This window comes from Macaca mulatta, chromosome 3, assembly GCF_049350105.2.
Source record: "Macaca mulatta isolate MMU2019108-1 chromosome 3, T2T-MMU8v2.0, whole genome shotgun sequence".
Classification (NCBI taxonomy): domain Eukaryota; kingdom Metazoa; phylum Chordata; class Mammalia; order Primates; family Cercopithecidae; genus Macaca; species Macaca mulatta.
The window spans coordinates 98,262,660-98,285,891 of record NC_133408.1 but is presented as its reverse complement, the minus strand read 5'-3'; the positions used below and the strand labels follow the sequence as shown (position 1 = coordinate 98,285,891).

Below are 23,232 nucleotides of genomic sequence, written 5' to 3'. Positions count from 1 at the left end.
TCCAGCACCTTAAGGTAGTGACTGCAACATTGTAGGTGCTTAATAAACATTGGACAGGTAGGTAGATGGATGGATGTGTGGATAGAGCCATTTATCAGACCAGTTTTGGAAAATGTTGAGATTTGGAAGCATCCTTACAGTGCTTCCAATGGAGTGGCTGAACTCTCACCATTGATCTGTAGGAAATTCTTCTAGCATGGGCCGTGAGGCATGTGTGGAGAAAAAAATGAACTGTGACAGAAACTAATTAGATGCTTCTGGTTTGAGAGGGAGCTAGTGTTCTCTGTGGCTTTTTTTCAGTGTCATAGTTGGGTTCTACTTCCTTCTGTTAGTTCTCTCTCTGGGCCATGAGTCCTCAAGAATTGTGCCCTCACATGATTTCCCGAGTCTGCCCCATCTAGCAACTGCTGATCTGCCATAAAAATGAGAGCTGACATTTTGATAGCACTTTGTGAAGAATTTAGACTTCATAAACTTAATCCTCATTTCTATCCATTTTTACAGGTTAGGGAACTGTAAGATTAAAATATTGCTTAAGACCAACATAGGGTCTGAAGCAAAGTGGCTTTGACACCCCTGCTTTGAAGGTCCACATTTCTCCTACAGAGGGTCTTCTCCACCATCCCTGGGCCACCTGCATTTTTACATTCCCCATACATCCCTGAATTTCAGAATGGTCTCAGTTATATTCTCCCCTCTGTGTCCTGATTTCAAGTACCAAAAGTGTATTCAGCATGTCTACTCATGCCCCCTAGCCCGTGCCTGTCAAGCTTTATGGCTTGTGGAGTGATTAGGATCAGGAGCTCTGGAGTGGCTCTCTGGATCCTGCCACTCATTAGTGCTCTGCCTTTAGGCGAGTTATTTAACGTCTCTGATCCTCACTTTCCTCATCTATAAAATGGGAATGGTGATATTATTTCCCTAATAAGTTGGTTGTAAATATTAAGTAGGTGTATGTGCATGTGAAAAAATTACAGAAGTATTTGGTACACAAAACAGTATGGCCGGGCGCGGTGGCTTATGCCTGTAATCCTACTACTTTGGAAGCCTGAGGCAGGAGGATCACTTGAGTTCAGGAGTTTGAGACCAGCCTGGGCAACATGGCAAAACTCCATCTCTCCAAAAATAATACAGAAATTAACTGAGTATGGTGTTGCGTGCCTGTAGTCCCAGCTACTTAGGGGACTGAGGTGGGAACATTGCTTGAGCCCAGGAGGTCAAGGCTGCAGTGAGTTGTGGTCGTGCCACTGTACTCCAGTCTGGGTGATCAACTGAGACCAGACTCTGTCTAAAAAAAAACAAACACTGCTCAGTTGTCAAGATTAGCATCTATTGTTGTGATAATGATGTTTTGTCATCATTATCATAATCATGATACATGAAGTTAATAACCTGCCAGAAAATAAGACTGACTTGTCCCAAATCAGTAATGGAAAGTTTACAAAGCTTAGGTGCCAAGCCAGAAACTTCTCTTCAAACTGACTTATTAGTATGGAATTTTCATGCCAGTAGAAAGACTTCTCCACCTGTTGGAAATGCAGAAGATACAGGGTTCAGCACTGTGTGCCCAGTGGACTCCGCATGTCTTATGCTGCTATTACTTTGTTAGGGCTGTGTATGGAAGGGGAGTAGGACAATGTTGATCCCATTTAGCCCACTGCAGGAGCTGGGGTGGAACAGAACCCATCTGCTTATGGGCTTTGACCGCCCGCTAAAGATAGAAAGGAAACTGAGGATATACCATTTCTGTCCAGTCCCAACCCTGATTCTGCCCACTTTTCTCTCTCCTTTTCTCCTCAGGGTTTCTCATCAAACCTTGTACTTGATTTGGAGACTGGGCCCAGGGGATGTGTTGACTTTGTGAAGAAAGAGGAGACTTTGAAGGGCAAATGCTGCTTTGTGACTGCAATAATCACAGCCAGTCTCAGCTTTTTCTTCCCTCTCTTCTCCTTCGGCACAATTTTTGATGGAAAAGAGAAGGGAGGCTGTAAATTTGACATTTTCATCCTGATGTTCAGGCTTATTTCAAAGAAGGTGTTTATGATTTAAATCCTATCTTTGATTGTGGAAATCCCTAGATTCTTGCTGCTGCTCAGTGTGAGGAGATAAAGTTCCACTATTAAACCCACCCTTCCTCCAAAGTTCCCCTATTAAACCCACCCTCCCTCCCCCACAGACACAGACACAACAAGCTCTGTGTAAACGGTTTTTTGAGAAATGTTTACACAATAGTCATTCAGAACCTGTAGGTTCCTTGATGCATATTTCTTCTGGGATAATGGTTCCTTTTTCTCATTTTGAAGTCCCAGCCTTTATAAGTAGAACTGATACCTTGTTTGAAATGAGGGAGGGTGAATAAGTAGGTAAAAGAGTGTGCAATTTATATGCCATTTATAGGCAAGTTTGTTGACTTTTTTAAATTCTAAAGTTGAATTTAAAAACAGCTATCACTTATAATAGAGCACCCAGTGTAACTACTACACTAAGTTCTTGATAAATATTTTATTTAATCTTCCAAATACTCTCCAGTGAATAAACTGAGGTTTAAAGAGGATAAATACTTTCCCTAGGGTCTCAAAATCTCCATCAGTGGTTCTCAAGCTGGTCTGAGGTCAGCAGCATCTTTATCACCTGAAAACTCATTAGAAATGCAGACTATCCAGTTCAACCCCAAACCTGCTGAATCAGACACTCTGATGCTGGGGCCTGGCAGTCCATGGTTTAACAAGTCATTCGGGTGATTCTAATCAATGCTAAAGTTTGAGACCTAGTCATCTAGACTTGGGCCTTTGAGGTTCACCTGTCACTTGTCTACATCTTGATCATTTTGAGATTTTGACAGCATCTAAGAGATTTTTAATAAGCAGAAGTAAAACCGCTGAAATTAGTTATAGCATCAGTTGATTTTGCCTCCTTTTCATCATAATTAGACAGCTTTCCAATAAAAATACTGCTTAAGAAAGGTTTGAGGTGAATGTTCATGAAACTTGTGTGGTCTTAGTGGCCTTGGAAATAGGACATTTATATGTAAAAGTCCTAAATAACATATAGTAGAAGTCATAACATATAGTAGAAGTTACCTTTCTGGAAAATGCATCTCTAGTTATTGCATTGCTGCAACTCTGTGATCTGGAATACTTCCAGCATCTGGAAGAGGCCTTAGACTTTCCACTGCCCCTTTTTGCAGTTGAGCCATTACTTGGCTTCCCCATAATGATGATCAGAGTGGAACATTTTGGGTGGTTTCATGCTAAGAGCTGCTCTGTTCCCTTAGTGTCCTCTAACATTCTATAGAGGTCATTTTCAGGAGGGAGTTGGGTTCACAAGGCAGATATGTTTAATGATCTGCCTTAGAGCTGAGTCCCCCTCTCCATTGCATATTCCACATCAAAAAGAGGTTTTGGAAAGCATCCTTGCAAGTGGAAGGAAGGAAAGTTGCTCTGGCATTTCATGCACCATTGTATTAAATGTTATATGCTCTGTGCTCAGTGGGATAACATATTGCCACATACCTCACTTCAGAATGATCCCATAAATGTCAGTAAAAATTAACACAACCAAGATCCTTTTCTGGCATAGAATAGAAAAGATTTTAAAAGGATGCTCAATCACGTATTTAATATGAAAGGCTTTCATGGACAAGGAGAGATAAGTGAGAGAGATAAAGTCAGAACTCATAATCAGATATTTGACATCAAATCATAACTTGGCCATTCTGAAAATACTATGGAACGTGAATTGTTATACTCTTTCCAGAGCCATTTGCAGCATATGCCTCCGCTGACAGGACTGGCTGGCAGCACAAGCGTTAGTCTTAACAGTGCCTGAAGTTAACAAAGGGCATCTCTGGGTACTTGTTTTATCTCTTTGCACTTGTTATTGTCCATACAACTCAGTTTACCTTAAGCTTAGTCACTATGAAGAATTCAGAGGTTACTTTCCTAGTAGCTCTGTTTTTAAAAATACATGCCCAAGTGCTGTAATCCCAGCGCTTTGAGAGGCCAAGGGAGGCAGATCACTTGAGCTCACGAGTTTGGACCAGCCTGGGGAACATGGCAAAGCCCCATCTCCTCAAAACATACAAAAATTAGCCATGTGTGGTGGCACAAGCCTGTAGTTCTAGCTACTTGGGGGCCTGAGGTGGGAGGATCACTTGTGCCAGGGACGTTGAAGCTGCAGTGAGCCATGTTTGCATCATTGCACTCCAGCCTGGGTGACAAACCAAGATTCTGTCTCAGAAAAGAAAATTATAAATAATTCAGGCATTTAACAAATATCTACCACTTGACCTAATAGAAAAAATAGTTCAATGCAGTTAAGTACCTACATGTCACCCCTTAATCCTGTGACTCCCATCGTTTTCCAGAGATCATCATCCTGAATTTGCTGTTGTTCATTATGTAATACATGTTTTTATACTTTTACTGTATATTTATGTGTCCATAAGCAGCGTCTAGTATTGTACTACATGTTTTAAACTTGTATATGTGGTATCATATTGTATACATTCTTCCTTCTTCACTCAGTGTTTTCAGATTTTAGCCACTGTTGACGCTTGTAGTCCTGGCTCATTCCTTTTCCTTGCTGTTTAGCATTTCATTGTATGAATAGACCACGGTTTAGAAAAACTAATATACTGTTAATGGACACAGTTGATTACAGATTTTCACTGTTAAAAGCAATTATACAATATACATGTTCCTTTCACACGTGTTCTCTATCACATGGAAAATTATGTCCAGAGAGCACACCAGAAAAAGGAGGAGGTTTCTCATAGCTAAGAGGGACTGGCCCAGGGGCTTTGGCTATCTACAGACTGGTAATTCATGGGGCCTTACTGCTTGAGAAGCTGTGCTGCCAGAACAGTGGTTCTCAAACTCTAGCCTGTATTAACCTCACCTGGAAGGCTCCTTGAAACACAGATTGCTCTGTAGGTCTGACGTGAGGCTGAGACTTTGCATTTCTAACAAGTTCCCAGGTGATGCCGAGGCTGCTGGTTTGGAGACTGCACTGGAAACTGCTGCTGTAGTACATAATACAATTGGAATGGCTGAACCACATGACTGGATATTGCCAAATTGCTCTCCAAAGTCTATAATTACCAGCAGAGTAGTGATAGTTCCCAATACTCCACATTCTTTTTAGCACTTGTCATTGTCAGCCTTTTAAATTTGTGCCTGATGGCTGTAAAATGATAGAATATTGCCAAAGTTTTTGTTCTTAGATAACAAGTAAGGTTGAGCAGCTTTTCCTGTCTTCACTGGCAATTTGATTTCCTTCTGGTGAGTTGCCTGTTCATGTACTTTGACCACCTTTCTCTTAGGTTTCCTTTATCGACTCCTGGGAGTTCTTTTTATTTGCTGGATATTAATCTTTTTCAGTTATGGGCTAAAGTGTCTAATCTTCTTCAGTTATGGGTTAAAATGTCTTCTATCAGTCTGTGGCTTACCTTTGCTCTTTATTTATGGTGTCTTTTGGTATACAGAAATTTCAGTTTTTATGTAATCAAACATGTCATTCTTTCTTTATGGCTTGCATTTTTTATATCTTGTTTAAGAAATCCCTTTTTCCCCTGAGGTCACAAAGATGTTCTCTGACATTTTCTTCTCAAAGTTTTGTAGGTTTGCTTTCATATTTATGTCTTTAATCTTCTTGGAATTTATTTTTGTGAATGGTGTAAGGTGGGGATATAATTTTATTATTTCCAATCAGAAAGCCAGTTGTCTTAGCAGCATTCATTGGATCACCTGTTCTTTTCCCCACTTGTGTGTAATACCAACTTTGAGAGAGAAAGAGAGAAAGAAAGAGAGATCTGTTCTAGACTCCATATTCTGGTCCATTGTTCTTTCGCCCACCTATGCTTTAAAAAGACATGAGTTATCGGATGAAGATTCTTACTTTTCTGAGTTACTGGACCGTTCTTTCTAGAAGTCATAGGACCTTAGGGCAAGCACACTTCCCCAGTGCCTATCTGTTTCCCACCAGCCTCCTGCCAAACTTGACTACCTGCTTTCAAATCTCCTAGTTCCTAATTCTTGCCTCAGAAATGTCTAGTCAAGCACATTTGCAGAGCTATGATTGTCATTTCCTCAGCCTGGTAAGTAATTCCGTCCTTTTTGGCTTTGGTTATCTACTTTCCAGGCTTTCTCTTAAGACTTAGATTGACATTTCTCTTGTCTTCTCTACAAGCCAAATAACTTTACCAATTATAGGTTTACAGTAGAAAAACACTTTCCTATACAAAGTTCCTGGACAGAATGGTTGTCCACCAACAGTAATGGAAGGGTTGTTCTCTTAGTTACTATAAAAGCTTTAGGCATAATCTCTAAATACCTGATAGCAAGTTTCTGAGTTACTAATAGTAAATGAATGAGAACTGTGCTGTTTCCATAACCAGAATAAGGTGCTAATTCTTTCAGAAAAACGATTGGAAAAGGCATATTTTTCATTTTTATTACATTGTTTACAGAGTAAATACTAGTTTTTTGACAGAATGTTGTGATGCAACAAGAGTGTCCCCAGGTCTCATTGCTTTTAACTTTGTGACCTTGGGCAAGTCACTACCTTTCTGGGTCTTCCATGTCTTCATTTCTAAAAGGAAAAGAATTAGGCAAGGTGATTGTCAAGGCTTCCTACTCAGAAATTTTGACTCAGTCTTTGGGGAACTGACACATCTCAAAGAACTGGGAGAAGGGTATCATTTATGTCTTTCAGAGGCCAAAAATACTCCCAGATTATAGAACATGCATGATGATAATGAATGGGTATTATAGTGAAGATTAATGTATTTCATTATCTAGTCTTCTCTAGGTAACCAAAATAGGTCAGGCTTAGACTTCATCTTATTTTAATGCAGCCAGTCTCACATGGCAGGGATATTTGCAGCCTAGAAGTCAGCTAAGGACTTTGGGAAGTCTTTTTTTTTTTTTTTTTTTTAATGACTTTTATTTCATTTGTTGGTTTTAAATTGCAGCAGTGGGCCGGGCGCGGTGGCTTAAGCCTGTAATCCCAGCACTTTGGGAGGCCGAGGCGGGCGGATCACAAGGTCAGGAGATCGAGACCACAGTGAAACCCCGTCTCTACTAAAAATACAAAAAAATTAGCCGGGCGCGGTGGCGGGCGCCTGTAGTCTCAGCTACTCAGGAGGCTGAGGCAGGAGAATGGCGGGAACCCGGGAGGCGGAGCTTGCAGTGAGCCGAGATCGCGCCACTGCACTCCAGCCTGGGCAACAGCGTGAGACTCCGTCTCAAAAAAATAAATAAATAAATAAATAAATAAATTGCAGCAGTGATCTCAGTCAAGACCCAGCCCAAATTCTTTTGACACACCTTCTCCCATTAGATCATCTGGCCCACATTTTGCCAGGTGGAACTCTCCTCTGGCAAGGTATAAGCATAACAAGGAACAGCTGCTTTGTCTACTAGGGCCAATGGGAAGACAGATGTGCTGCTGTACAAACACTCTCCCATCCTTAAGCCAGGCTCCCCATGCTGTTTGGACTCACAGCACCTTTGTCTTCCTTGTCTTTTTGTTGTCTTTTAGAAGAGGGCATGGGAAAGAGTTTCTAGGCTTTTTTGAATAGTTAACTTGAATGGCAATGTATAGGAAAAGTATAAGGTCTCTGAGGTTGGCATAACACCGAATCCAGAGGTTTTTTTTTTTGAGACAGAGTCTCTCTCTCTGTCGCCCTGGCTGCTGGTCTGCAGTGGCACGACCTCGGCTCACTGCAACCTCCGCCTCCCAGGTTCAAGCAGTTCTCTGCCTCAGTCTCCCGAGTAGCTGGGATTACAGTTACCCACCACCACACCTGGCTAATTTTTGTATTTTTAGTAGAGACGGGGCTTCACCATCTTGTCCAGGCTGGTCTTGAACTCCTGACCTTGTGATCCACCTGCCTCAGCCTCCCAAAGTGCTGGGATTATAGGCGTGAGCCACCATGCCTGGCCCAGAGCTCTTTTAAACAAGCAATCTGTCCAGCCAGGTGGGCCTTGGAGCTGGAGGGTCAGGCACCAGTACAGCTGTTATTTGCTACAGACTGTAAAGAAGTGTGAATTTCAACTTGTTACTTCCCTACCACAATTCTGAATCAGAATGATCATGACTTTGCTAACAGAAGAAGGTAATATTCTCTGTACAGGGGAAAAAAACTAAGAGAATATTTTTCCAGAATGCCCACTGTGGTTATCTCTGGGAGAAAGGATTATACGTTTCTTTAGCTCTCTCCTTTTAAAGTATTTTCCTTATTTTCAACAACGGACATCAATCGTGAAACCCCAAAAAAGCAATAAATGTTATATTTTTCAAAACTTCCACTATGCCTCAGGTGGAAGATCATAATTTTTGACATGATGGATAAAGGTCCTCACAATTTGGCCCAACCCAGTTTGCAAGCCTTGGTGTTCTTCAGATCCAATGAATTTTGCTCACCATCGCCCAGCATGCCATGACCTCTCACAACGCAGTGATGCTCACTCTGTCTGCAGCACCATCTACCACTCTGCTCTCTACCCTACCCAGCCTTCAGGATTCCTTCTGAGAATTTTTTGTGTCCACACGCCTCCCCACCAGCCCAGGCTGAATTAGTTTCTCCATTCTTACTGTTCCTGTAGCACTGCATACAGATATGTACTCTAGCAGTTACTGACTTATACAATAAAGATTGTTACACGACTGGCTCTTCTATAAACCATCAACTTCTTGAGGACAGGGAATTGACTGAATTTAAATCACCTAAAGATACTACTGTGTGGTAGACTTGCCCTGAATTCTTGTTGAATAGAGCAGGTGTTCATGGTAGATATCCACCAGCAGATTTTAATGGTATTTCTTTATTTCTAATGGCATTTGATGCCCTGCCTGGAATACCAACACAAGAAAGAGGATTCGCAGTATCTTACCTTGGTAACTTACCTCAGGATGTTTTCCATGGACCTGTACACTCTTGCCAGCCCAGATGGCTGCTCAAATGGTTGAAAATTTGGTTGTCTTGCTGGTTTTTATCAGAGGCTGTACCTAATATTCTCTGCCCATCGGTACTATACACTTTGTGAATCAGCAACCCCTTTCTTCACATTTCTCAGGATATCCTCACTAAGGTCTTGTATACCATCTGAAATTTCCTTGATGCCATATGTCTTCTTACAGATAATCACCTATGTTTTGTTTGGTTTACATTGAAGACATATATCTTTGACCATGCCCTAGTTTACTCAGACTGTTCTCCTAAGAAAAAAGTTAAATTTAATTTTGGGTTCTCCTTTAGGCTCTAAGAGTCTTCTTCATACTTGAATGTATTAATTATCACTTATTGCTTCTACTTTACCATTAACACACTGGATAATGGCATTCCAACATATCCTAAGCTTTAGAGAGCCAAAGGAATCTGTTGTTATATTTCACATGTACAGTCTTTTATATAAAATATATTGCAATATGTATTATGTATTTTATGTAACATAATTGCATTTTGTGCAGATTTGAATATGTAAAATTGAAATGGTAGGATATACTAAAAGTATTAATAAAGCCTCACTCCAATTTTTAAAGTAAAGTTGACTAGAATGACATAATTTCAAAACTGGAAGGCTTGATTCAATTGTAAACTGTGTTGAAGCTGCAACCACATGGCAGTGCCATTTTGGCCAGTAAAATGCAAATAAATACCTGACTTCCCTTGACAATGTCCTGTGAACCACATTGCTTTTCACTGCATAGGAACTTGTACTTGTGGTTTTAGTGTCTCTTTATCTGTTATTTTAATATCTTATCTTGTTAGAATTGAAAATATTTTTGTAGCCTTAGAATGTCACACTAAGCATTCATGAAATGGTGGTAGTACTTGTGCTGAAACCAGCACATGAAAATAAATACGCTTGGAATAGAATTTAGATACGGAGAAACATGAAGAAGGTCAAATAGCCCCCATGGTACACTGTGCTGTTAATTTAGAAATGAGTGCTCTGTTGCTACTGGAGATGATGCTTAGGAAATAAAGTGGAACATTGAAATAAAAATGCATCATGGTGATGTAGATCTGTGCTTCCTGAGAATGCATTTAATCCTGTGGAGAAATCAGTTTTGAATTTTGCATATATTGAATTATTCAAATTTCAGGAACACATCCTTTGCATAAAATGCATCCATCTGGTTCTTGGGATTTTTTTCATAATTAAAATTATGATATGCCAGTTTCAAAATCTCCTTTTAAAATACATTGGGACAAAAATTATAGATTAAAGTATGAAACATGAATGACTTTTATTAATATAGTTCTCACCAATTACTTTAGCTTAATAACTTCAAGCCATTCTTTCCATAAATATTTTTGAAGGTTTCTAGCTCTAATACTGTATATCCAGGGTCATAGGGTCATTTAGGACAAACATTTGGTATCTCAGAATAGAATGTTAAAATTGGAAAGAACCTTAGAGATCATTTTACAAAGGAGGAAACAGATGGTTAGAGAGGGCAGCTAAGGGACTGGCTCAGGGTCACAAAACATTTCAAAGTATTTCTAATTGTATTGTCTCAATTTTTCAATATCCTTTCCTCCTTCTTTGTTTCTTCATATGTATTGACCTTTTCCTACCACGATAATAAGCTGAAGTTCAGATATATTGATGGACCCAGAGTAAGAGTGGAAGTATCTGCATTTCTTTAAAAAAAAATTTTTTTTTGAGATTTTTTTCCTGCTTTACATTTTTGGGGTCCAAAATCTTGTAATTAGATTTTTTTCATAATTTCCAAATACCAATAGTATTGTGCTACTATGCATTATACAAATATGGCCAAGCACGGTGGCGCACACTTGTAGTCCCAGTGCTTTGGGAGGGCAAGGGGGGAGGATCGCCTTAGCCCAGGAGTTCCAGAACAGCCTGGGCAACATTGCGAGACCTCGTCTCTACAAAAAATTAAAAATCAGTAAGCTGGGCGTGGTCATCCACACCTGTAGTCCTAGCTACTCGAGGAGCTGAGGCAGGAGGATCACTTGAGCACAGGAGTTCAAGGCTGCAACTATTATCACACCACTGCACTCTAGCCTAGGTGACAAAGCAAGACCCTGTCTCTTTAAAAACAAACAAGCAAACAAAAAAGTACATTATACAAATAGCACATCAAATTCTGATGAGAGTGTTCCTCATGGAGTTTTTCTTCTTTTCAAGATAACGCATATGGTAAAACATTGCGGCAACACCATGGCTGGGTAGTTCGAGGGGTTTTTGCGGTAAGTGATCCTTCTTATCTCCTATTATTAACTGTATTGGGTGTGCCAGTGGCTGGGGCTAGAAATCTCTTCTTATCCAGTTATTTATCTAGTTACGATTGTCAGAAACAAGGTAGTGTGTGTGTGTCTGTGTGCGTGTGTGTGTATGTGTGTATAGTGTTTTTGTTTGTTTTTGAGGATAAGAACAAAATGTTATTTATTTCATTTACATTTATAGGCCTTTGGTGTGTGGAAATGTCAGCAGTAAAAAGTATCTAGAATAGCAAAGACTGTTAAAGAAATATGAATAAAAGAGTTGATGCTTTACCCTAGCCAATTCTAATTACTCTAGCCAGTTCCAGTGACCTTGTGAAGATTTGCCTCATAAGTGGTTGCCTTTCTGATAAGGTAGTAAAAAGCTTAAGTATCCTAGCAGAAGTAGGTAGGAAGCAATGACCCTAAATACTTATCATTGAAGGGAAATTATGCATTCAGGTGATGTAGTCAACCTAATAGCTCCCTCTGCTGCTCATTGTATTCATTCCTTTTAATTCTTAGGTCTTAGTTGATTTTTTTTTTCCCTAATTGAATTTTGTCTTTGAATATTAACTGTATTGGGTGTGCCAGTGGCTAGGGCTAGAAATCTCTTCTTAGCCAGTTATTTTCATCGTGAAGGTGTTTTGTATTCATATGTTTTGGCTCTGATTACCCACCACCCTCTTCTTCCCAGCATGTTTAACTAGGAAGAACACAAACCTGAGACTCCTAGTCTCCTGGGGAGGTCACTTATCCTGCTTTATAAAATAGCAGAAGTAGATGGCTCCTTTACGTCAGCAATACACTCTGATTCTTCCCATCCAGGAGAAGGTCAGTCTTAGTCAAATCTGGTCATGAAAAGGCAGTCTCATGCAGTTGTATGTCAGGAAGCCTCATAGAAGGTACTCACATTCTTTGGAAGGTTGGGGAATAAAGTAGCCTTGTAGATGGTATCTTTTACGGATGTAAAGGATGCATCATTTGCCTAAAGAAAGAACTGTTTGGGTCATGCTTTATTAGGGAGGCCAGTAAAGTGGGAAGAATGTACAGCACAAGAAATCAGATTCTAGTGACAATGAAATATTTTTTGAAAGCATGGAGATTAAAGCTCCATATCCCATTCACTGTTCACTGGGATAGGTGCTGGACCAAATGAAGCTACAGACTGCTCACCCTTACCTTCAATACACCTTGAATAATCATAATTGCTTCCATGTAGCTATTGGCACTTGTTGTGTACCAGGCACTCTAACAGGTACTTTCATATTCTTTATCTTCATTAATTCTCAGGATTAACTCCCACTATTTTATACTTTCAGAACAATTAATTCCAGTCCCCACGTACTAGAGTGAGGCTATGTCAGAGCCTAGGTCTAAATTCAGATCTGTTATCTCCAAGGTGCTAGTGCTCACCTCCATTAGAGCTCTCTGCAGTGAAGACAGTCACTGAGAGGCCTCTACTGAGTTCTTAGGCAATGGATGCTCACTGTGTACATTGATCTCCCTGAGTGAATATTGTGATTGCTAGCTTGTGCCTGACACCTGAGTTGCCCCAAAACAAGTGTGGGGGGAAGGGTTCAGTATAGAAGGCAAAATTTAATCCTGAAATATTGAAGATCCCAGAGATATTGTCAATAAGAATGCAGCTATAGTAGAAAACTTATCAGCATAAATCTTTTTTTCCTTTATCCTATACTTTAATGGATGCAAAGCATAAGTCTTTAAGAGGACTTTATAACTTTATTATGCTAATTTAGACTCATAAAAAATTTTAGAAATCATGGTAGAAAGGGAAGAAATTAAAACTGTCCATATTTTCCTTTTTTAACATTTTTGTGTTTTACCGTCTTAGCTTCTTAATTTACATATTCTTTTAAATATTGACCTATTTTATATACTTAAATATAATATAGATGTTTATATATACATGCATATAGTATATGTGTATAATTATCTTTATTTTGTATACTTACTCTGTATGTGTATATACATTTTTTCTACCTTTAGCTTGTATAATTTTATATCCCCCCCAACTGAATAGAATCTATCATTATCATTTTTAAATGCCATAAAAGAGTCTTCGAAGAAAACACTATTTTTAGTGACTGTATAATATTTTCCCTAGTATGGAGATATCATAATTTATTTGCTCAGTCCTCTGTGTGAGAGACTTAAGCTGCTTCTAAGTTTAGAATAAAACAGGTTGGAAATAAAACAGCATCTGTTTATATGCATTTTTGAATAAAATTCTTATTTCCTCAAAATAAATTCCTAGAAGTAGAACTGCTGTGTCGAATACTAAGAACTACAACCACAGTTTACAGTTTTGAGCACTTAACATGCACTAGATGTTGTTTTAAGTGCTTGACATACATAAATTTCTAAGTCTCATAACCCTGAGATATATTCCATTATTTTCCCTGCTTGTAGACAGAGAAACCTGAGACACAAAGTGATGAGGTAATATACCCAAGGTTGTAGAGTAAAAACATCTTGAAGGCTTTAAATATTATTGCCAATAAAGGTGCAATATTTTCTTAAAAACCGGTTTTTAAGAAAATAGATTATGTGATGCATTTGGCAACAGCCTTATCAGTAGAGGAGTCTGTAGCTAGATTGGCCCTTTCACCCTCTCTATTACTCTCCAAGTCATGCCTACTTCGGAAGGTTTATAAGTTTTCTAACATGGTAACTTGCAGAGCCAAATTCATGTTAACTAATCTCAGTTGCTGCGGGAAACATTGTTTACATCCAAGGAATTTGACTTATCAGCCAAATAGTGACTTTTTAATCTTTGAATTATCTACTTAGCTGATATCCATTTCAGGCAAGGTGGCTGCCTCCATCTTGGTCACTAACTAGCCTTCATTTGACCTTTTTGGTTTCATCTTCAATCAGCCTGGACAGTTGAACTCTATTACTGGTTCTCCCCTTTTTTTTCTAGAGTGCTGATGGCTGAGTGTAGAATTCTAGGTTAATAAACATTTTCCCTCCAAATTTTGAAGACATTCTTCTCTAGTCCTCCAGCTTCCACTATTACTATTGTAAAATCCTATTCTGTTATATATAATCTGTTCCTTGTCCCTTTCAAGATGTTTTAGATTGTTTACTTTATCCCCACATTCTGAAATTTCATGATGCTCCCTTTTGGTCTTTATCACTCATTATGCTGAGCACTTGGTTAGGGCTTTAAATCTGAAGACTCCTATCCTCCAGTTCTGGGAGATTTTCTTTTGTTACGTTTTTGGATAACTGCCTTCTCTTCATTTTCAGTTTTCCTACTCCCTTGTACTTTTACCATTATCTAAGTATTTATCATGTGCCAGGCAGTGGGCTAAATACTTCCTACAGATCCCGTTAATCCTTAAAATAAGGAAAGTGATATTAGTCTTCTTCTGTAAATAAGGAAACTGAGATTCTAGGAAGTTAAGCACTTTGCATAAATTCCTCAAACTAATATGTGAAAGATCTGAGATTCAAGTCCAGGTCTGCTTCATCTAAGTCTGTGCTTTTTAGCCACTGCATGACAATGCCAGTCACTCTCTTACTGCAAAAATGGGGAGGGCTGATTCTCAAAGACTTTCAAAGTATAAGGAAGATCAGGAAAGCAACTGTGGAATGATAATTCAAGATTCTCCAAAAAGCCTCTGCTGAGATCTAGTGAACACCAGAAGACAGATTTTAGCAAGCTTACGGAATATTGGCCCGCAAAGGAAGAGAAGGATAAGATGCCTAGGAAATCTGTTAGGGAAGTGGCATAGTATGGTGGTGTGATTGAAAAACACAGAGATGATCCAAGTTCAGAGCCTAGCCCTGGCACTCATTAGCTGTATGACGTTTACATATAAAATAGAGATATAAACTGTACGGGGTTCTTATAAAGATCAACTAGAATAAACTATGTTAAAGCATCAGCGCACAAGCAAACAACAAATGTTAGCTCCCTTTCTAGAAAGCATTCAAGAGCACAAAGGAAATATTGTTATATGGGGGAAAAATAGAAGATATGCAAAGAAATATATAGAGATGAGATATGAGAATGAGATGCCCTGGAAGACGGGCCATGTGGGAATAAAGACCATGATGGCAATATGCATATAGATTCTGAAGATCTGAGGGGAATAGTCTGGATCACACTGTGGATCAGAAGGGAGCTTTTCTCAGACTCTCTCTCAGCATTCCCTGATGTGATAGCATTATTTATCCTTAAGGTGGCCCAAGTACACACTTGTTTCTTCTAGCCTTAAAGTTATTTGAATTGGTCCTTGAAACATAATTTTAGAGAAGCCACAAATTAGAAGGGTAGTCATATTTCTTTACTCTTGCTCTTCTCAGCTGTTTGTATGTGTGAAAGTATGTGTGTGCATGTGCACATGCATAAAAATAAGTGTGTGAGAGACAGACTTGATGCAGATTCTCATGGGTTATTCTTTTGCAGTTAGCTTTAAGGGCAGCTCCATCCTATGAAGATTTTGTGGCCGCGTTAACTATAAAGGAAGGTGACCACCAGAAAGAAGCTTTCAGTATTGGAATGCAGAGGGACCTCAGCCTTTACCTCCCTGCCATGGAGAAGCAGCTGGCCATACTGGACACTTTATACGAGGTCCACGGGCTGGAATCCGATGAGGTGGTATGATGGCTGCTGGGCAGCACCTCCTAACTTCAGGGATTAAAGTGCTAAAGTGTTTTGTTGCCCTACTTAATTTCCAGCAACAGCCTCAACCCTCTCCAACCCCTTCACTTTGGGGGATGGACAGGAGGAGGCAAAACCCAGTGCTTTTATAATTTTTAAAATGCGTATGTGTTTTGTTTAAAGATCAAGGTGCTATATATTTCAGTTCAGCAGGCCTACTGGAAACCAAATGATAAGCTGCTGTAGACTTGAACAGCAAGTTATAAGAGCAGACTTAACAAACAAATTTGCTGTTATTGTGTATTGTATTGTTTTTATATTTTAGTTCTAATGGGCCACCCAAACCCAAGCTGAAAATCAACAAAACCCATATTAATCCATAATTCATAGTCAGTATTTCAGCCAACTTAGACTAGACATTTGGAGGTAGTATAAGCTGCTTTGTTGAAGCTGTGTAGAGTTTGCTGTTCCTAGATGTTCTTCAGTGGACCTTCTTCATTGCAACTCTGTCAGTGATAAGGGCCTGTGTAGTAAGGATGTTCAGGGCATTCACGTGACAATGCAATTGTGGGAGGCGAAGAAGATGCGTTGCTCTGAGAAGATTAATGGTGTGCCCTCACCCCAAGTTGGAGGGGAGAATATGAGAGAGGCGGGACAGGTCATTTGAGATGACACCTCCCAACTGCCTGCCATTTACCAGCATGTTCCCCATGCATTATCTCAATTGGACATCACAAGGAATGATACTCAAAGGGATTATTACCCCACTTCAAAAGCAAGGTTTAGAAGTTGGGGGATCTGTTCACAGTCACATAGTTTCTAAGCAGAGGAGCCAGTTAATTTCCAACTGTGACCTGGACTGCCTCTTCACCATAGTCATATGGAGTGATTGTTCAAACAGCAGATTCCCAGGCCTTATTTTGACCTAAAGAACCAGAGTCTAGGTGGTGGGACATAGGAATCTGCATTTCGATAAACTTCACATGTGATTCTTCTGCACACAGTATTGAAAAGCAACTAGATTAAATTCTAGTTTACAAAATTACCAGTTTTCTTCAAGAACTAAATGATATGTCCTTTTTTTTCAAAAAGGAATAGGCCGCCATTTAAATAAAATAGCTAAATGGAGAGTGAGAAGTGGAGCAGGTTTACTCAGCAGCATTCTTAATTGAGCCAGCATTGACACTCAGCCAGTAGGCCTTTGCATTGCATTCAGGGGCCATGGCTCTGAACCTGCTTACCAATTAATCTCGGTTTAATCAGCAAAAATGCAGAGCAGGCAAAATGTAGCTGTTTATCAATCTCAGAAGCTTTGGGACAGCGTCAGAGTTGAAAGGTGAGACTTAAGAAAACAGTTTCTTAAACTTCTTAAAACTTAAGAAACATTATTTCATAAAACAATGTTGAGTGGGCATTCTTCTGCACAGTGTGATGCTCCAACCCTGGCCCTAGTCTCAGTAGATCATGCTGCCTTGAGTGTGCATTGGAAAGAAGCCATGGGTACCTTCCCCATTAGAGGCTACTTCCTTCTAGTAACAGGAAGGGAAGTTCCAGCATAAGGTAGTTATCCAGGGTCAAAGGTCCTTTGAGGGGCTTGGTTGAGTTGAGCATCATCTCTAGATGATGCTGTTCCTGTTCCTGCTGCAGATCTCTAGGATGGAGGGAATTCTCTCTTTAGTCAGAGAAGTTTATGTAGGGAGGGGTACTGGTTTTGCCTTTGTGTGTTTTTAAACAACATTTATTTAGCTCAGATTAATTAGGTATTTTGCCCACATAAAGACTTCTGGAAAATACTTAAACTTCAAAAATCAGTATCACATGTTTTAAGGCTAGGGAGAAAGGGGGGGTATTAAAATGATGTTGATTATTTTGTATTTTGCCAAGGGGTGTGTGTGTGTTATTTCCCTCCCACTCTCATGAGCAGTGAGTATAGATCTCCTTCTCTGATTAGTACGAATATGATGGCAGGACTTGGGGATAGTCCCTGCCCTTGACATAGCCCCCTAAAACGGAAAAAGAAAAAGCAGCCAGTTTTTGCTTGTAGTTGGAATGAAGATGTTTTAGGCATTGTACCATTTAGAGGGGATGATACCAGGTGGTTGGTAGAATTGTGCAGCGTGATCATTCTAAACAGCTGCTGGTGCTCCCTGCCACCTGAGGTGAACTCTGTGGTCTCTTGGAGAGGTAGCAGTCTGAAAATACCTCAGGTTTGCCACCCCAGCTCTGAATACACACAAAAGGAAAGCTGCTCAGCATGGCCATTTTGCATTTGTATAGGTAGTGCCTAGATGTACACAACTCAATTTGCTGAGAATGAGGGGCTTAATATTATCTGAGATCATTGAGAAACCAGATCAGACAGAATAGCTTGAATAAGTTGCATTTTCCAATTACCCTTTTTCCACATCTGTAGAAAGAGGGTAATATTTTTAATAGGTATTTTCCCCACTGGAGCATATTAAGTTTGCCTAAGATGTATAAAAGTTTAAGATGTATAAAAGTTTGCTTAAGGAACTGAGGATCCTTAAATAAAAATATTAGAAATTGAACCTAATACTAAACAGTAAATTCAGCTTAACCTGAATCTGGGCATAGTCAGAGGTTCCTCCTACATCTACAGTATTTGCTCTCTGTTGTAGTTAAAGTCATAATTTGTGCTGATGTGTAGTCACTTTGCAAGAAAGGGGCAATGAGAAAAGATATTTAAAGCTTTCTCTCCATTGCCCTCCAAGACTTCTGGGACACCTAAGTTTACTTTCACCATTGCTGTGAGAGGAGGTGAGAAAACTCTAGTATTTTGTTGGCAGAGTAATCACCTTGTTGTCATTGCTCAAAGCATTTTTAGGATTATTTTTCTAGCATAACCTTTAGAGAGAACTGGAAGAAAAAGGAAATTGGTCTGTTAGGTATTATAGACACAAATAAGTAACATTAGGCTAACCCCTTATGAGACAATTCCACACAATTTCATTGTGCCTGTACTTCTCCCTATGGTAAAAGCCAGTGTTTACACTTTGTAGGTATCAGGGTGTATTTGTTGAATTAAACAAAATATTTTCAATGATGGCAAGTCTCTTGACTTTTGAAAGCAAGCTAGATTCCTTATAGCTAATGCTGGTGAAAAATGTTAAATTGGAGAGATCCCTTTTGGGAGTGAAACCAAATTGTAACTATGAGGAGAAGATGATCTTCTCATTGGCTCTTGATGTAGCTCTGAAGGGAGTTCCAGAAGAGGAGCTCTCACAGAATGTTGGGCCTATGGGCCCAAGACATTGACTTTGAAGGGTAGTTCTCATTAGGATATATAAGTAGTGGCTTCAGGCACCTTCTTACCATTATTTGCATGTCATTCTGATTATTAAACTTCCCCCAATGTCATATTCCATGATGAGGGATTTCTGAACTTCATAGTCCAGCCTTGTTGCTTTTCTCTCTTCTTTGCTACTGAAAATTGCCAGCAGTACTGCCATCAGCACGCCAAATCTGCCCCCACTTATGTTTGTTCTGCCCCATTTCTCAGGAGCAGCTTCTAGCACATATGTAGAGCATCTAGCACCAACTTAGCCCAGGGCTAGGTGCCTGATCAGAGGGGATTCTGTTTCCCCACCTCCAGACTGCAAGAGCTTCTTAAGAAGGAGCCCATATTCCCATTTGTAGCTGGAAAGCCGGTGAATGACATGACATGGGGCACCTAGGAAAGATGATTATTAGAGGGGTGCAGCTGGAAAATTTGCACTCTTCTCCTTTTGGTTATTACTTTCCATGTATATTAACAAAAAGTTGATGCTTTTAACTTTATATTTTCAGAAAAGTGTTTTTAATTAAAAATATGTGATAGGGACCAAATAAGTAAAGTACATTTTTCTCCACTAAATTTGAAGTGAGGGAAAGAGGAGCTGAAGTAAGAGTTTTTTTTTAAGGAAACTTGATCTGATTGTGAAAATCATACATATGGAGAAATATCAGATAAGGCAGTAGAGTCAGAGGGTCATGAGCAATAGACGATGATGTGAGGCATTTGGGGAACTTTCTGGAAGAAAATTAAGTTTTTTCCTAGCAAACTACCATGTCCTATGAGAACTTGGTTATATAATGGTGCATTTCTGAATCACTGATTAAAACCAGTTGCTTCTGATTTTAGTCACAGGTTTTACAACTATTCAGCTCTCCCTCATGTTTCATTTCTTTCTTTAAGCTAATCTATCAACCTTTTTTAAATTTTAAAATTTTTAGATGTAGAATTTATAAGTAAAATATATTTTCAGCCATTGTTCTGTTAGCTGAGCTAATGTGTTTGGTCTTTGAGGGCCTGACTTCAGATACTCTGTGATCTTGTAAGGTCTCCACACGAACTTCATTATGTATGGTAAATTTGTATTCCTATGAATTGTATATAGAATGCTTTCGTTAGAAGTACATTCTACTTCTGTACGTCCCTTTGTAATCTGCAGTTGCTTACTCAGGGGTTTCATAGTCATTTCATAAAAAACAATTCACTAGCTGTCTAATGGTATTTTAAGACTGTTTATCTGTATTACAAGGTCATTAGGAGTTCTTTCAACAATTCCATAAATATACTGTTTACTAGACCTTCCCTGTAAATGTTCCCAATTCCCATCCTGTCTCAGACAGTCAATAGTCCTGTGTACAGTGACCATTTGCATGATTTCTCATTGCACTGCTGCATTCAGGCACTCCAGGGCATGATTAAACAGTCATTAACAGTGCCTCTCTGGTACAGTTGATGCATGCATTGATCTTTCTCCTCTGCTGTTTTTATATAGCCTTTAATTAAAAGGAAAAAAATACCACTACTCCGCAATGCAAAAGTCTTCAAAATTCTTTGTTTCCCGTATTAATCACTTCTGTTCCAGAGTGAACAAATGTTTTCAGCTAAGCTATGTGAGAATGTAAGAATAACATCCTGCTTGTTCTAAATATTTCATATATTTAAAGTGTGGTCAGTATTTCCTCCCTGTACCTTACAAACAGAAACCACCTTGGGATGGCTGATACCCCTTACAAAGTCAGTCTTACCCACACAGACTCCTGTGTATACATGTCTGTTTATAGGTGTATATGGAGTCAGTGTTGATAGGAAGGATGCTCTAGAAGTACTTCTGTTGTTTCCTAGAAGGCTATGAGCCAGTTCCACGGCATGTTTAATGTATAATTCCCATGTATCATGAGAATTTCACTAGAATGTCATTAAACAGCCCAACTACCTCATGTGAAATTGGCTGTGGACAATCTGTCAGATGAGAAATGTGGTCAGATAAATTTAATCTGGTTAATAGATTTAACAAATTGATGTCTACATAAAGAAGAAACATGATAGACCAGATGCCAAAGGCTAAAATGTACATAGATTTCCTTGGATTAATTTTTTAAGTCACTGTTTAATTCCATGCCTAGTATTCTTATGAATGTTTGTGGTTTCATAGATTTATGCACTTTGAATATCTGTCACGTGCAGTATTAACGTTACCTGTTCTTGTCTCTCAGCATTTTGAATGAGCATTATAATCAGAGTAGAAAGCAAGTTAAACTATAAAAGTGTCAAGTGGCTTGTTAACTTCTTAATTTAATGGACCTTTACTTAGAATATAATATGTTGGAGCCTCTTGGGACCAACCGATGAGCGCCAGTTTCATGTTTAGATTTGTATTGTTTCTCTGTCCAAGTCCTTATTCTGTATCTGGCGGGGAGGGGGGAAAGGGGAGGGTTTTACTTTTTTTGCAAAAATGTTTGAAAATATCTGTCAGATTTTATATTCGTTAGTTATAATAAACTTATTTTTAAAGTATTAAGTTCTCAAAGATTTTTGTGTGGTTTTCTGCCTAATTGAATATGTCAATAAGAAGTCTCATTTATGCAACACACATGACTTGCTGGGCATCAACCTAAGCCCTTTACAAATATAAGCACATTTCATCCTCCTAATAACTCCATAGGGCAGGTACTGTTGTTATCCTCAGGTTACAGCTGGGAAAACTGAGGCATATATTGGGGAAGCCCCTTGCCTAAGATCCCACAGCTAGGAGGAATAAGCCAGGCTACAAACCCAGGCAACCAAACTCCAACATGATTTTTTTTTTTTGTTTTTTGAGACAGTCTTGCTCTGTTGCCCAGGCTAGAGTGCAATGGCACAATCTCAGCTCACTGCAATCTCCACTTCCTGGGTTCAAGGGATTCTCATGCCTCAGCCTCCTGAGTAGCTGGGATTACAGGTGTGCGCTACCATGTCTGACTTGTAATTTTAGTAGAGATGGAGTTTCACAATGTTGCCCAGGCTGGTCTCGAACTTCTGGCCTCAAGTGATCCACCCACCTCGGCCTCTCCATGTGTTGGGATTACAACTTGAGCCACTGTGCCCAGCCCCAAGCTCCAAAATTTTTATGAAACTGCTTAAAACCTAAACAAAAGATGATTTTGAAGCATCAGAGGGCCTCTGGAATGGCCTTGCCCTGGGTGTTTTAAGCATTCAAGAAAGACTTGCGCCTTTCAGAGGTAGCTATGTTCTTTGGCTTGGTTTAATTCTGTTTTCAGAGACACTAGATGCAGAACAATTAGTAGATTAATTTGCTAAGCATAATGTTTCAGTGGCTGTGTGCTTAATTAGATGACATCAGTAGCAGACACTTTTTTGCCTAAATCACTTGATGCCAAAGTAGTGTTTAACCTGTCAGGTTTCGCCTCTCATACACTTGTTTGTGCATATTAGGATACCTACAGATATGTATGACTGGCATTGGAGAGCTGTCCTGTCCACTCGCTTCTCAGGGAATCTTCCCACTATTGCCCACTTGAGCCCTCTCCAGCTGCCTCTTTAAACACAACAGCAGAGTCCATTAGAATTAAGAGTGGGAGGGATTGAAAGAAGAGAGACACAGGAGTGTTGAGTGGTAGGTGCTTGAGCAAAAGGGTCAAGTAGAGTTGGGACTGGGGTGGCTATGTTGCACCATGTGCAAGAGAAGGAAGAAGAAAAAGCTGGTGTAGAGGAAGGATGGTATAGGCACACTGAGAAGCACTGATGCAAAATCATGTAGTAGCCAGGGACACGAGCGAAGTTTCCTTGAAGGCTGGCTTCCCTTTCCTAGTTCCAGCTGTCTGGAGGCCCTTGTTCCTTGCCCTAAAGTTTCTCTTCTTGAGAAACCTGTACCTTTACAATACACTGCCTTGACCTTTTTACTTGCACGAATTTTAATAGGCCACTATCCCTTGAGACAATCACTATGACAAGCTCCTCTATCATTGTTTCACACTGAATATAGGCAAATCTTAAAGCAAAATCCAAATGAGATATGTTGAAACACCACTGTCTTCCTCACTGTGTAAGAAAGGAAGTGCCTTTCAGACC

The 23,232-nt window shown here is 39.5% G+C and overlaps 1 protein-coding gene across 5 annotated transcripts in view; it reads left to right on the top strand.

Moving 5' to 3' along the window:
- PLEKHA8 (pleckstrin homology domain containing A8) overlaps positions 1–23,232 on the top strand; it is a 137,700-nt gene that overhangs the window by 80,343 nt on the left and 34,125 nt on the right. The window contains exons 13-14 of one of the 5 annotated variants that reach the window (XM_077994682.1): positions 11,163–11,224; positions 15,678–21,676. The exons of 1 other annotated variant lie outside the window; for it this stretch is intronic. In XM_077994682.1, the coding sequence (XP_077850808.1) occupies positions 11,163–11,224; positions 15,678–15,875 (260 nt within the window). In that variant the 3' untranslated portion in view covers positions 15,876–21,676. 5 annotated transcript variants of the gene reach the window in all.